The sequence below is a fragment of the Vigna unguiculata genome, chromosome 8 (genome assembly GCF_004118075.2).
Source record: "Vigna unguiculata cultivar IT97K-499-35 chromosome 8, ASM411807v1, whole genome shotgun sequence".
Classification (NCBI taxonomy): Eukaryota; Viridiplantae; Streptophyta; class Magnoliopsida; order Fabales; family Fabaceae; genus Vigna; species Vigna unguiculata.
In genome coordinates, this window is record NC_040286.1 from 22,141,711 (window position 1) to 22,156,842 (window position 15,132).

Here is a 15,132-nt window from a genome sequence, read left to right on the forward strand (position 1 = left end):
CACCAATATTAAGTTATTATGAGCAATTGCATTTAAATATTTTAAATTGAGTTTATGTTGAAAAAGATATAATTATATTACTCCTATTTGTAGAACCAATTATATTTTGGAAATATTACAAGTCATTGTCTCTTCGTGTTCCTATTTATAAACTCTCACAAGTTGATAATTTCGAAGATATCGTCTTTTCGGTCTAAAACAGAATTTGTGCTTGCAAAAGACAATTCTTCACTCAAATCAGCCAAGTGCGTCAAATGACAATAAATGTTATAATAATGAATGTAATTAATTTACCATGAGTATTGTGTTATTTATATTATGATTATGGATCCTCACCTGGGTGAGTCTTAGTCCATATGATTAATTACCTTAATTAATTCTGAGCAGTCTACTGATGATGCTTTATATATGTTCTTTAATTAATTACCTTTGACTCCTATTAATAATTTGACTGCTTGGATATTGTCTTTGTCGATATAATATTGTCCAAGTATGCATACATGTAGGCTAAGTACATCTTAGTCCAGATGATCGAGGTGTAGTCGACAACATGTAGCACATAATACCCCAGGCTTTACATGCAACATGTTAAAGTCTTTATATTGTCGTTATGATGTTGATTTCGGCATGGTCAACATGTGCAAAGAAAATTTGTATTTCTTTGGTTATTGTCGTCCTATACGTATAATAGCACCTAGTCTCGAGAATTGTAGCAACGTAGAGGCTTAAGCTTGCGGTTGTCAGGGATATAAGAGTCGATGGGGCGTTTAGAAGGTGGGAAGTTATAACTTTTGTTTGTTTGATTTGTAGAGATCTGACAATTGGGATCAAAGAAGTGGGAGATGAAGAGTCTTTACAATTTTGCTATAAATGGGAGACACACTTGTCTCATTGGGTAACTTACAGTAAACATTCGGTTAAGTCTGCATTTTGATCTTGAGAGTTTAATACAAACTTAATTGGGATGCAGACTTATGGAATTTTAAGAGTCATATTACAATATTAGGTCTCATATAATTATAGTATGGAATATTACGAGTGTTGAGAATTTGTAGTGGAATATTACGAGTGCTGAGGATTTGTAATGGAATATTACGAGTGTTGAGAATTTGTAAGGATTGTAAAAATATGAGTGAATAAGATATGATAAATATAATAAATATGTTGCAGGAGAAACTTGTTATTTTATTTTTCTCATATATTTTCTTTCTCTCTCTCTCTCTCTCTCTCTCTATATATATATATATATATATATATATATATATATATACACACACACACACACACACACACACATATATATATATATATATATATATATAACATAATATAAAGTTAAATGACTTTACGTGACTTTTTGAGAAAATAAAGTCATAGAAGTATTGATCTGGAAAATTTCCCTTTCCAAATGTTGATATATACAGGATACAGACTTAAATGAGTGCGGACTTAAGCGAATATTTACTGTAATCTACCATTCTTTTCTATGTCGCTGATATCTATTTCAAGAGTCCTCAATGTCTTAGTGCCGACTAGTATTAGGTATGTCTTCTAGTAGTTCTAATATGTTTGTTAGGGATAACCCATAGCTAAGTAGTAGCGAGTCTCCATTCAATCTTTCCCAAGAAAACTCCCTTGTGAATCGAGAGGTTGTCATAGAGACAAGGGTAGACCCAAAAGATGAAATAGCTGAGTCTAATTGGCCGAAGAGGGGAGGGTACAAGTGGGTAGTTCCTAAAGTAGAGTTAACTTCCAAGTTTAGGTGCTCTGCCACGCTTAAGTCATGGTATATACAAGTATGGGAGTGTCGAGGTTGAGGGCATTATTTCGTTCAAGAAGGTGAGCGTTATAGATAATGCTTTTCATGGCCAAAAAAGTTACCTGACAGAACTCTTTTATGTGTATATGGCCTTATTTATTCAACTACATGTTCGCTTACCTTTTGATGAGTTCACCATGGGTGTACTACACATTTTGAATGTAGCGTCCACTCAATTACATCCAAATAATTGGGGTTGTCTCCTAACATTTCAAATTGTTTGTAAATCATTAGAATTAAGCCTTACACCTTAGTGTTATTTTACATTTTATAGTACTCTGTGTCTCGGCATTTCGTTACCTGACTTTCATTAGTCAGCCAGCCAGGAACATGCTTATTGGATTCCTATTCCAAATCTTTCAAGAATTTTAAAAATGGTTTCTTTATGGTCGTAGTAACCACAAAAGGTCATTCTCATTTTTATGATGAGTACACCAACCCTAAGTTTCCTTTTTATTGCATGATAACCCGACTAGGTATCAAGAGTGGCCAAGAGAGAATATGAGTGACAAGGATAAGAAATATTTGAGTCTTCTAAACGAACTTTCCCGTTGGCTTCCTACTAGGAAAATTGTTAAAATATACTTGTCTCCCCAACCATTGACTAGCATGCTTGGTAAGTATATTTCTTTAACTTGATTATAGAATAATATCCGGCTAATTTGAAAATGTTTTGGCCTTTACAAGAGTGATGGTCCATCATGACCAGAAGATTGGGAAAGATGATGTCTTTCGCAACTTGAGGAATAAAATGTTGTTGGGTGATAAGAAGCAGGGTAAGGGATCGTTGGTTCCGGCTAATTGTAGATATTCATCTTCCTCATGTCACATTGCCTAACAATATCACACCTTAAAAAATCCCAATGAGGGGGAAGGATCGGAAGAGATTCCGAATCAAGCTTAACCAACTAGAAGGGTGTTCTGACTTTAAGGTTGATAGTTATGGGGGACTAGTCGGTCCTCAATTAAGCATGAAACAATACATCCAGTTCTATTTTAATGAAGAGGAACACCAACTAGTAGAAGATAGCAACCTTGAGGTATTGATGAAGGTGTATCTCGAACTTCACGACCAATCTCTCATATATGGCTACAAGATTACCAAGCTGTTAAAGAAAGAAAGAAAGGATGGGGGAAAGATGAAAATGACTAACGAGTCAGCAACCTTGAAACAAAATTGTGTTGTCGACAAGGAAGCCTCAGAAAAGGAGAGAAAGGTTGTGAAAGAGGATAAGGTTGAGCTAGAGAAAAAACTAAAGAGTTGGAAGAACCGCTACCTTGATTTAAAGAAGAATGGATAAGGACAAAGTGAAAGAGCTGAATGTTGCTTTGTCCAAGGATAAGAGTGCACAAGAAAGTGTTGAGGCCTTGTCCTTGAAGTACCAAAAGCTTGTGCTTGTAGAACATAGCAATGAGCTTTATAAGGTTTTGAGACAGGCCAAGTTCCTATGCCTAATATCCGCAAAGGATGAACAATTTGACGTGAACAAGGACATCTTCAAGGGTGCTCTTATGGATGTTGACGAGATTGCTGAGGCACAAGCTGATATCACTCCTAAAGATGTTGACAACAAAGTTAATGGGGATATCTAAATGCCTTCTCCTATTACCATCGACTGAGCGCCCCCTGTTGTTGTACAAGAAACCTCCCTTACTAACGAGCACAACAATGTCAATGTCGAAGCTGAAGTCAATAATGATGTTGAACTTGAAGTCTTAGGATAGGAATGATGATGCAATTGAACTTATCTTTGTATTTTTTTTCAAAGTCAAGATATATGTAAGCTTTCTTTTTGTACTGACTAGCCCATTTTAGGGCTTATGAATAGAAAATGTTTCTATTTTAATACTCTTACTTTACCCATTCTCTTGAACTTGTGTTATTTTATTATGACTTTTATTTGGTCGATATATATAATTCTTTATGTATCAACCTTCAAGCTTTATGTTAGATTGTTCAACCAGGACCAAAGTGAATCTCGACAGGAACTACGAGGGTGTTCGACCAAGATCAGCATGAATCTCGACAGGGACCTATGAAAGTGTTCAACCAGGACCAAAGTGGATCTTAGCAGGAAACTACAAATTGTTCAACCAGGATCGATATGGGTATCAATAGAAAACTACGAGTTGTTCAACCAGGACCGATAAGGGTATTGGTAGGGAACTACAAATTGTAACTTGATGTTTTGCAACCTTTAGAAATAAGCGAATATAACATACATATAAATTAGAACCCCTTTTTTATTAATAGAGTGTCTCGTTAAAACCTTCTCGGCCAAAACCCTTTTAGAGAAAAAAGACCGAGAAAGGAAATAGTACACTCCAGTTTGTAAGCACATTGTCGCCATCTTCCACTATTCGGAATGGTCTTTCCCAATTGATAGAGAATTTGCCTTCACATTTCCTAGCATTGCTAGCCATGCACCATACTAAATTGCCTTTCAAAATCAACTTTAGCTTAGAATTATATTTTCTAACTTCTCTATGCTTGGTGGTTGCTTCCTGAATTTGTGCTTTCTCCCATTTTTCAGTAAGTAAATCTAGGTCAATATGAAGGCAATCTTTGTTGCTACTTTCGTCATATCGTTATCACCAAGAAGATAGCTCTTCTATCTTCATTGGAATCATGACATCAGTACCATACACTAAGCTGAAGGATTTTTCTTTGGTAGAGGACTAAGGAGTGCACATGTACCCCACAACACCTTTAAAATATCTTTCAACCACCTTCCCTTGGTCGAGTCCAATCGTTTCTTCAGTTCCACCTAAATGATTTTCTTAGTCGCCTTAGCTTGGCCATTTCAGTGGAGGTGTTCAACAAAGCTTGTAACATGCTTTATGTTAAGGTTGGTGTAGAACTTGGCTAAGATTTTGCCTATCACTACAAGAAAAAAGTGATATTACTTCCTGCAAAAGTCCGTAAGCAACACTGATTTACCTACAAATTACCTACAGACAATGATTTGTAGATAAATAAGTCATACCTAACTTACTTATGGATATATCCATAAGCAATTACCTACAAATGTAATCTATAGCTAACACGACAACTTATGTTAGTTTTGAGGTGACCCTATTTGTGAGGAAGAAGATGAGTAAGGGAGGAAGAGGAAGAGTGGAAAACAAGGTCAGAGAGGCAAGGATGTGTCCAGGAGATTATGTCAAATTGCAAACTCGAAACTAATAGATGAGAGCAGAAAAAGGGAGAAAGTCAAAGTAAGATATTTTTAATGCATCCATATGTAAAATTCGTATACAAGATAACTTTATAATTTACCTAAAGTATCATACATATAGATTATTTTATTATAGTTAAAAATATTTTTTTTTCAAAAACTGTATGTAACATCCGTAGATAATATTCAATTTACCTACGAAATATATTTATTAGGTAATATTTGTATGTAATCTTTAATTTATCTACAGGTTAGAATTAGGAAGTAATATTCGTATGTAATGTTCAATTTACCTACGGATTTATATACGCATGTAATAATTAGTAGGCAAATCATGATTTTCTTGTATATGAATTAGAGCTGTCAAAATGGGTCGCCCGGCTTGGCCTAACCCGACCCACCACGGGTTGGTTACTTAGTGGGCCAACCCAACCCGGCTCACTTATTAGCGAGCCAAAAAAATTTGAATCGGATCCGGCCCACCACGGGTTGGTGGGTCAAACGGGTTGACTCACTAGCCCACTTAATTAAAAAAATATAATTTTTTTTCTTCTGTCAAAAATTATATTTCGGATTAAAATTTAAATAAACTTGAATAGAATCTCAATATAATCTCAATATAATCCAAAAACGATGTTAAACTCCAACACAAACCAAAATAAATAAATAAAAGTACAAATTACTATCTAAGATCAAAGCATTCTTGTGACTTACCCAATCTTTTATTGAATGCAATACTTTTTTCAGCAAACTAATTATACTTTTTCCAATAATTATACTTTTATTAGTTGAAGCTAGGTTTCCATTTGTCAACCCACCAATGTGTTTGGTTAAAAAAACAGCCCAACATTGCAAAGTCCAACATAATGTGTGTCACCATGCGGGTTGGTGGCCAACCCAACCCAACACGGGTTCAACCCGGGTGAGCCGGGTTCTTGGTGGGTCGACTCCAAAATTGATCTGTACTGAAATTTGTAAAAAAATTTCAATCCAACCCGGCCTAAACCCGTGGTGGACCGGGTTGGCCCACGGGTTCTGATCCACTTTGACGGCTCTAATATGAATTGTCTTTTTTTATCGGTTATAATAGTATTTGACACTCCATATTGGCATACTATGTTCTTCCACATGAACTTTTGGACTTGTTAAGTAGTGATGGTGGCTAAGGGTTCTACCTCGATTCACTTGGTGAAGTAGTCAATGTCGACTAGGAGAAATTTAACCTAGCCTTTGCTTGGAGCAAATGAGTCGATGATGTCCATTCCCCACTTGGCAAAGGGCCAAGGGAAGAAAGTGTGATGTAACTTCTCTTGTTTCCCTTGGATCAAGTTGTCATGCTTCTGACATGGTAAGCACTTATTCACATATTCGACATAATCTACCTCTAGGGTCAGTCAAAACTAACATGATCGTAGTGTGTGGGCTGCCATGGTTCTTGCCCCTAAATGGTATCCACAAATGCCCTCATGCAACTCTTGCACAATGTAATTGGCAAGGTTCGAGGTAATGCACTTTAGTAGTGGCCAATTGTATCCCCTCCTAACAACTTGCCATCAAGTATAGTGTACCTAGTCGCCTTTCTCACCCATCTTCTCTCCTAGCCCTCAATTATTTCTCCTTCCTTAAGATGTTTTATGATGGACGCCATCCATTTTTCCTCCGCTTCTACCGACATACATTCGATCATTGTCTTTGTTGAGGGTGTTGAAAGAACTTACTACAAAAAGGGATTTGTATCACCCTTTCTTCTTCGTACTGGCTAGTTTCGACAATATGATAACTCTCATGTTATCCTCCCTGAGGATGTGCTCCAATTTAAAATCTATAAAAATTTCTAAAATAGCCTTTATCACTTTGGATTCTTCCATCTCTCTGGTCAAGGAGAGTCCAACTATCAAGGTCTCATACTCAACTTGATTATCATAGGTTTTGAAATTGAAATGTAATGATTTCTCCACTAGTACATCATTAGGCCTTATGAATACTATTCCAACACCAACACCTTTATCTATGACCCATGATGCCATACTGGCTAGGTTTGGCTCTTGCAAAATTTTTTGAATAGGGTAGTTAGTCTTCTTACTGTCGTTAACATAAATAAGGCCACCTTTTCTACCACCTGGTAACGAGTTTTAGCATCTTGTAAGCCCTTGCTTACGAAGTATATTGGATGTTGCTCCCCATCATGCTCTTGTACCAAAGCCACACTGATGGCGTCCATTATTGCGGGGATGTACACTAAGAGTGGCTTTGAAGTATCCTATTTCAAAGTATCAAACATGAAAAGTATCACTCTATATCTTCTGTTTTTTTTTTTCTTTTATAAACATACAAAAGAAGAACTTTTATACCATCTGAGTTTTCTTACTGTAAATCTTTTGTTTCAAGTTCTTCAAGTAAGCATCATTGTTGTTGTATGAGAAACTAAATTCCATGACCATGATTTGTAGTATTGAGTTAAGCAATTAAAAAGAAACAAAAAAGAGCAAAGAAGAGTTAAAAAAGAAAAGTTTCGTTTCGAGGATCACAAAAAATGTACACATGAGAGCCAGGAGATCTGATTTATATAACATAAAAAAAACTAAAATGGACGATAAGTGCAATTAATTAAGATGAAAGAAATAGAAAAAAATTGTAAAAATGTAAAACACATTGACCTAATATATTACTTGTTAAGTGAATAATACAAATTTATTTTTAATGCTTTATGCCACATGGTAAAAAATAAAGTGTTAGTAAATTTTTTTAAATTAAACAATTGATTTATCACAAAATCAAATTTATTTATTTTATAACAATTATGTCATTTTTTTCTATTTTGTCACATATTTTCTTTAACTCGTTAAATCATATACTAATCTCAATCATAGTAATATGATTATTATTGATTGAATGAGTTCTTACATTCTAAACAATTAAACAAATATCTTATTTTTAATCGTAGATAGTCTTTACATCCTACGAGAACAATATGTCTAATCAAATAAAACTTATGGTAGGCGTCATTTTCATCATATGAAAATTTATTAAAAAAAAAATGGGGGACCAGATTAAACCCATGTGAAACAAATGAAGCAGCTTTCCAAAAACTATTACGAAAATATATAGATCTTAACATCTAAAGAGGAGCATGTAAAAAATTATTAGACACTCGAAGTGTGAATCATTTAATGATCATCTAAAAAGAAGAGTCTATTGTCTAAAGAGTAGCGTCTAGCAACAACGTCGACACCTAATGACGTTGTCGCTGAACGAATGTAGAAACTTTGGACATATATATCATCTTATAGTGTGTGGAGCCATTGAGCATATAAAATATTTGATAATATCTTTATCGTCTTATGAATGTATATTGTCCGAGAGTGTATATATCATAAAATATTAATTATAAAAAATTAACATATTGATTTTTAAAAAATCCTAATTTCAATCCTATATTCATGTTTTTTTTTTAAATAGCTGCACTGATTTATAAATTTTAAAGATCTGCCATAATAAGTTGAAAAAAAAACACTCAAAATATAAAGAAAAAAGATACATAAAAAAGGGAGGGAGAGAAAAAGGAACGAAAGTCCTTTTTTGAAGAGAAAAGGGAGAACGAAAAGTGGAAAAAAAAAGATGATTAACATTTATTAATAGAAGAAGCACATTATTAGTAAAGTAAAACAAGGATGGGACCAGAGAAAGTGAAGGTCCTCTCTGCAAAGATTGTCCTCAAACTAGAGGACATGCTTTTTTGTGAACGAGGTCCATATGATTTGCTAGGCCACACGTACTTTATATGCTATTCAATTCATTCATACAATGCATGCTAAAGATATATCTCTTTGGCAGGTTGTGACCATACCCCAAAGCTTACGTGCAACTTCTTGATTATGCCCACCCAATGCTTCCTCATTCATACCATAGTCACAATAAATTAAATTATCATTATTAGTTAATATATGTGGTTGGGTGGTGACTAGTGAATAGTGATGCTTCATATGTAAATTCTTCAATAATACTTTGCATTATTAAGGGAATAAAACTATCATATAGTAGACAATATGGTGGTTACATCCATTACCCACCCATACCATATGTTATTTTCTTCATGTGGTGGGTAAGATCTAACAAATCCATATCAAGTTTTCTTGAATTGAAACATAAAGAGAATTATGAAAATGTTATGCTCATCATATATATGACTAAATTACAATATGTAAGTAAATTTTGTAAAGTTAAATTTACATTTTAAAATAATATTAAGATTTATTGTATTGTTCCAAATAAGATCGTGTTAGGTATTATTATAAATTTTTACATTTAATTATCCTAACTCTTCAAAAATAAAATAAAATAAGAGAATAGGGTAAACCCACGATAAAATAAAATATTTATTGTATTGTTCATTATCAAGTTTCATCTATTTTCATGCTGGTTTCTTAAAGAAAAGTGTTACAATTTTGGTGGTATATAGGATATACAGTCTATATTTATGAAAAAATAAACTATGTAGCCAGATATAGATTTTATTTATAATGTATTATATATGTACATGTAATGTAGATAGTTTTTTTTTTCACTACTAATTGATATCGCTTAGTTTAATTTTGAGCCTTTCATTTCATGTAGGTGAACCTTAAATATCTAATGAGAAACGAAACTAATTCTTTGAAATGATAATATAAGTTTGCAAGAATTAAAACCAACATTATTTGATTGTTTCTTTTAAAAAAATGTATTGAAATATATTTTAATTTAAAATTGGCTTGGTTTTACGGGAAAAAGGGAGGCTTCGTCAGGCCCAATTCACCTTATGTTGGTCTAAATAGTCCAACACCACCCCGGCGTGATATGAAAAATAATTTTAAAAATTTTATTGAGTTTCAAAAAACTTAATTCAAGAAGGAATATTTAACGTAAATCTATAAAAAATATATAAAGAGAATTTTCCTTTCTGTGTCCACATTTTAAAATACCAATTTTACCCCTTATATATAATAATTTATTAAATTTTTAAAAATTGATCGTTACTTTTACAAGTTTTTTATAAAATTAGATGTTTTTGTTTCTTCTCTTCTTTATTCATCAATGGTTATTCTTTTGTCTGTTCTTATATATTTCATTTTATTTTTAATAAATATAATTTTAATTTATATATTAACTTAATAACATTACAATATTATCATCTATTAATATAAAATCACGCATATTTAAAAAATATATACACACATGCGCGATAGTGCTTGTGTTTACGCTAGTTATTCATAAAGGCGTTTAAAAATTATTCTAAACTTAAATTTTAAGAATGTATTGAATTCACATTTTTAATTTAAATTTTTCATAAGAAACAATGACATTCTCATCTTATTTAAATAGGGGGCAACTGTCAAATAATAACTAAAGACTAAATATGATACAATTACTAAAAAATGTAAAAGTGAAAGGAAACTATGGAAGAATAAAGAAAAATGTTTTCAAGAGAGTGTATTTCTAACATTTTTCTAAAAATATTTTCTTTTTTAATGGACTGTCTTTAAGAAACCCAATACAAATAAAATAGTGTGCATTACTAATATCTCTCTAAAAATATTCTATCTACTTTAATAAAGCTGTGATAAGGAAACCCAATTACAAATTCACTTATAAATATAAAGAATCAACTATAATTTAAAAAGTAGAAGCTTATTGTTTAAACTTTCTAAATAGTTGAAGCAACTGAATTTTAATTTTCTGAAATTTTTTGATTTCATATTAGTCAAGAAAAGGAATTTTATTTTATAATTCATTCCATTTCTCTTGGGTATATGTTACACAGAAAATTGTCCTTACACAAACAGAATTTAGATTCTTTGCTAGATTCTTCTATACTTTACCTTCTAAATATACTAACCAACATTGATTTTGATATTTTAAAATATATTAAAAAGATTTTTAAAATATCAACATCAATGTGTCTTGAAGCGACAAAATCTAACAACACAAAAAAACTCAGTAAAGATTTAGACTCAATAAGCACCTTTAAAAGCATTGTGCACAAGGGTGAAAGGAACAGAAGAGGCCTATGTTACATGATACAAAAGTATACTATAGCAGTACTAATCATCTTATATATCTTCCCTAAAACAAAAACAAAGCTAAACTAAAGCACTCCAAACAGCTCCATCCCCTTCACCACATTTTGAGTGCACATATTTGATCTTCTCCACTGACTTGCAGATTCCACTGCAGCTCCAGTCAAAGGATGCAACACATATGTTTCCTGCTTCTGCCTTCCACTCACAGTCTGCACAAACCTTTGCTTAGGGATAAAGTCTCATGGGAAGACACCAAAGTGGTGTCACAGATTCTAAGAATTTTCACATGCCGTACCTGGAGGAGTTCCACAGCACATGCTGCGCTCATCTATGTGCTCAACTTCTAGACCAATGAACCATGCACCAAGAGACACATCTTCATTGGCATATTTGTGCAATATTGGCCTGCAATCACAGTTAGAATCACCCTTTAAACTTGGACTCATCCATGAACTACAATAGAAAACCCTTTAACTAACAACAAACATCAAATATCCAACAAACAAGCTTTTTAAATGGCTCTGATACCATCTTAAAAATTGACTTTAAACCTAACTCAACTCTACCAAACCGATTTATAAGACGAGGTTTGTACTTACTTATGTATTGTAAATTTGTTTTATTTCTAGTCGAGTAGAATCTATTGGAAATGTTTCAAGTATATGGTGAATCTAGTGAGTGTCAAAGGTGAAAAATGTTAATCTTAAACACACAACCATGCATAAATGGTCATTTTTTGTTAACCCCTTTTGTATTGTCAATTAAAATGTAGCTTGGTGTTGTATGAAAAAATGTATCCGTACTGGTTAATGGAAATGTAGGTGGCTAGATCACTAGAGATTGCGTATATCTGTCCAGTTGCATGTCGGAAGTATTTGTTACCCTCTTCTCCAAACTTCCAAAACTCAGGTTCGTGATACTTCACATCCCTACAGAAAGAAACAAGATCAAATAACACAAAGCCACAATAAGGAGAATTGAAAAATATAAGTCCAGTGGAATTTACGTTCGTGAAAGAACAGGTCCAGATTTCATACATCCAATATACACCCTGGGTTTTGAACGATGACGAGTAAGGGTTGTTGCAAGTACACCTACATGGCAGCAGTTGTTATATGAAGCTCCGACACGGCCTCTGAATCACGCTTCCCGTTTCGAAAATAGACACGGATTCGTGATGGAAGCGGGCACGATGCGGTGTCAAGAGTATGAAACAATAGCATGGAAACACAAGAAAAATGACAAGAGTATTGAGACAGTATATACCTAAATTGACGTGGACATCATCATCCACTTTGACATAGAAATCAGCATCCCATTTTGCAACTGCAGTAGAAAAGAAAGTTCTTGTCTTTGCAGACAATTCATGATACCCTTCAACATGTTCCTACAAAATGAATAAACAATATCATAATCCTGATAGATCTTCAGGATTTATCTCACAAGAACAGTTCCAATGATATGAGTTACCAGGCGAAGGAAATCTTTGTGCTGAGCTTCTTCTGAATCAATAGCTCGATCAAGAATGCTGTTAGAAGTTGCACTGGGACAACCATGACAAAATCATTCATGTCAGTTCCGTTAAGAGTAACTGTGCCATTTTTAAACATGTATCTATTTTCAATCAGAGTAATAATAAGAACATGCCTATGGTAACTGTGTAATTGAGATAACTTTGTCACATAAAACAGGGAAAAAGCTTTCGGTGCTATCATATGAACAAATAGTATATAAAGGTGTTTCACAGAACAAAGGAAACTTCACATGACTTTACATTTCAAGGAATTATGGATGAAGCCATTAATTCATTTTCTGACCTTAGTTACTTTAGACATTTTTGTAAAGCTCCTCTGATTCACAACATACTTATTTTGATGATAATTTCACCTTACTAGCACAATCAGAATCTTACAAGAAATAACCTGTGACCAATCATGAATCTGATGACAATTCCCTTCTCTTGTTCCAGTTGAAGAAGCTGTTCCCCTGATCAAAAGAAGAAATCAAAACCACAACTTCTCAGAAATAAACAATTTCCACTGAAAACATAAAAGATACCTTGAGGCATCCAAGTCTCTCTAACTGAATCACGCCGTTTCCTGCTACTGAAAGCAGTGTTTATGCCAATCACTAGAAACACCTTCTTCCTCAGAGGGCCTTCAGTGGGGGATCTTGTGGCCAAGGTGTTCGAGATCTCAGATTCTCTGCTACTCCTTGCCATTGCTAGCTCCATCTGAAGGACGGAAATTTGCTTGTCCAGAGATCTGACACCTCTCCAGAAAAACATAAACATCAATCACTCGAAGAACACTTCAATTGCAAATTGCAAATGGAAACAAATCTAACCACAACTAAAAACATGTTCATCTCAGCACTCACTGAATGGCCTCATGGGTTTTGTACACTTCACTCATTACATCCTTATCCTGCAAAGGTTGTTACAAGCGACACATTCAAAACAACCCCACAAACATATAACGTAATGCAAAAAACATCTGCAAATGGAACTGAAGAGATCACTGGGAGTGAACCACAAAAACATGCCTTTTTAGTGGCACAATCCTCTGACACCACTTGCAGTTCTTGGTCGCGTCGATGATTTGACAGATGCACCCCATTAGACTCAGGTGCCTCCCACATCCTGCGAAGTTAACAACGTTGTCGTTGTTCAGTTCAGTCATCAACATGAGAAATAAAAATTTGAACTTGGGAAAACAAAGCGCCAACTCACAGACTCAAGTTTCGAACTTTAGTTTCAGTTTAACAAAATAAAATGAAGTAAACAGGACCCGAGAACAGAGAAGAATCGTATAAAAACTGTGTAAAGAAGAAAGTTAAGGAGATCAAGATATAGTGACCTGGTTGTTATGATCATTCCAAGAATGAAGGAAAATACAGAGAAAACTGGAACCCATTTTGCAGAGATTTTGGCGGAACCACGATTCTTCATATTGATTCTGTGTCTGTGTTTATGTCCGAGAACTACAAATTCAAATACACTTTTTTTTAACAGGGTGATTTTTGGGTATTTATATGAGAATCCATTAAGAAAAAAAAATGAGAATAACAATGGTCAACTATTTGAAATTTAAGTGGAGCAAAATGATAGTACTTTATGAATAAATAATGGTTTAAATAATATTTTATGAAAATGTTAGAACTTCAAAAGTTAATTAATGTTTTGTTGGATTGATGAGAGAAGTAGTTGTCAATTTTAAAATAATGTTTTCATTCCTCTCCCACCAATCTATCTATTATTACTATCTTCATTAATCATTCCATGATGGAAAAAATATTTGATTTGTCCGAAATATAAAAACCTATATAGTGTAAAAGTCTAGTAAAACATAGTTTAAATCATAATATTCTCCATTATTTTACATACCTTTATCCAAATTTTGCTTTAACAACGTCAAACCCACATTTTATAATTTTATTTGAAATTCAAATTTTTACAATTTCATTTTTTATTAAATAGATTATAATTATATAAACAAAAATTTAATATTATATTTAAATAAAAAAATACTCATAGTATTATATAAAATTAAATTAATCAGTTCAATTAAATTTAATTTAAGACTATTAGACATAACAAATAATAAATCTAAGAATTATATAAGTAATATGATTTCTGATTTTGTTATACAAAATTTTTTTAATATTCAAAATAGGAAGAGTATGCAGTGATTTCATTTACAAATGTAATATGACAAGTTTTGTCTAGGTTTAAGGTGAATAGTAATTGAGCAAATACGGGTTGTTTTGGTTTAGCTACATTAATTTTTAGAAAAAGTCGGGATAAATATATGAGTAGTTTTATATTTTTTTAGGTTTTAGACTTCTATTTATGTTGAGTTTATGGAGATTATTTATGCTTTGGAGCATAGAGAGCTCCCAGAGGATTTGGTTTGGGAATAATTTTACTTAAGTTTTTCATGATTTCTTATATCAACAAATGGTTTCTTATAGTCTTAGAGAGCGATGACGTCGGTACTTGCATTTTTGTAAACATAAAATTTAAAGTTTCTCATGTTTTTCGTGTTATGTTGATAAGTTAGTCAATTTGACTTTT

The 15,132-nt window shown here is 33.1% G+C and overlaps 1 protein-coding gene across 2 annotated transcripts; it reads right to left on the reverse strand.

Annotated features, from left to right (window-relative positions):
* Window positions 1-10,954: 10,954 nt before the first annotated feature.
* LOC114193851 (beta-1,3-galactosyltransferase 7-like) lies at window positions 10,955-14,047 on the reverse strand. 2 transcript variants are annotated; one of them, XM_028083809.1, is made up of 11 exons: window positions 13,916-14,047; window positions 13,602-13,698; window positions 13,437-13,483; window positions 13,116-13,330; window positions 12,980-13,043; window positions 12,528-12,600; window positions 12,324-12,444; window positions 12,064-12,151; window positions 11,861-11,986; window positions 11,353-11,462; window positions 10,955-11,266 (listed from the first exon to the last, which is right to left on the reverse strand). In XM_028083809.1, the coding sequence occupies exons 1-11, from the start codon at window positions 14,005-14,007 to the stop codon at window positions 11,118-11,120; spliced, it is 1,182 nt and encodes a 393-aa protein (XP_027939610.1). In that variant the 5' UTR covers window positions 14,008-14,047; the 3' UTR covers window positions 10,955-11,117. The 2 variants fall into 2 exon arrangements, with proteins under 2 accessions (XP_027939610.1, XP_027939611.1); XM_028083810.1 differs by having other exon boundaries at window positions 13,116-13,321; window positions 13,916-14,041.
* Window positions 14,048-15,132: the final 1,085 nt, after the last annotated feature.

Coding starts and splice junctions, on each gene's coding strand:
- LOC114193851 (XM_028083809.1), bottom strand. CDS start 14,007: ATGAAGAATCGTGGTTCCGCCAAAATCTCTGCAAAATGGGTTCCAGTT. Junction 13,044..13,115: donor AGAGACTTGGATGCCTCAAG/GTATCTTTTATG, acceptor TCTTTTGATCAG/GGGAACAGCTTCTTCAACTG. Junction 11,463..11,860: donor ACCTACATTTCCATTAACCA/GTACGGATACAT, acceptor CTGTGATTGCAG/GCCAATATTGCACAAATATG.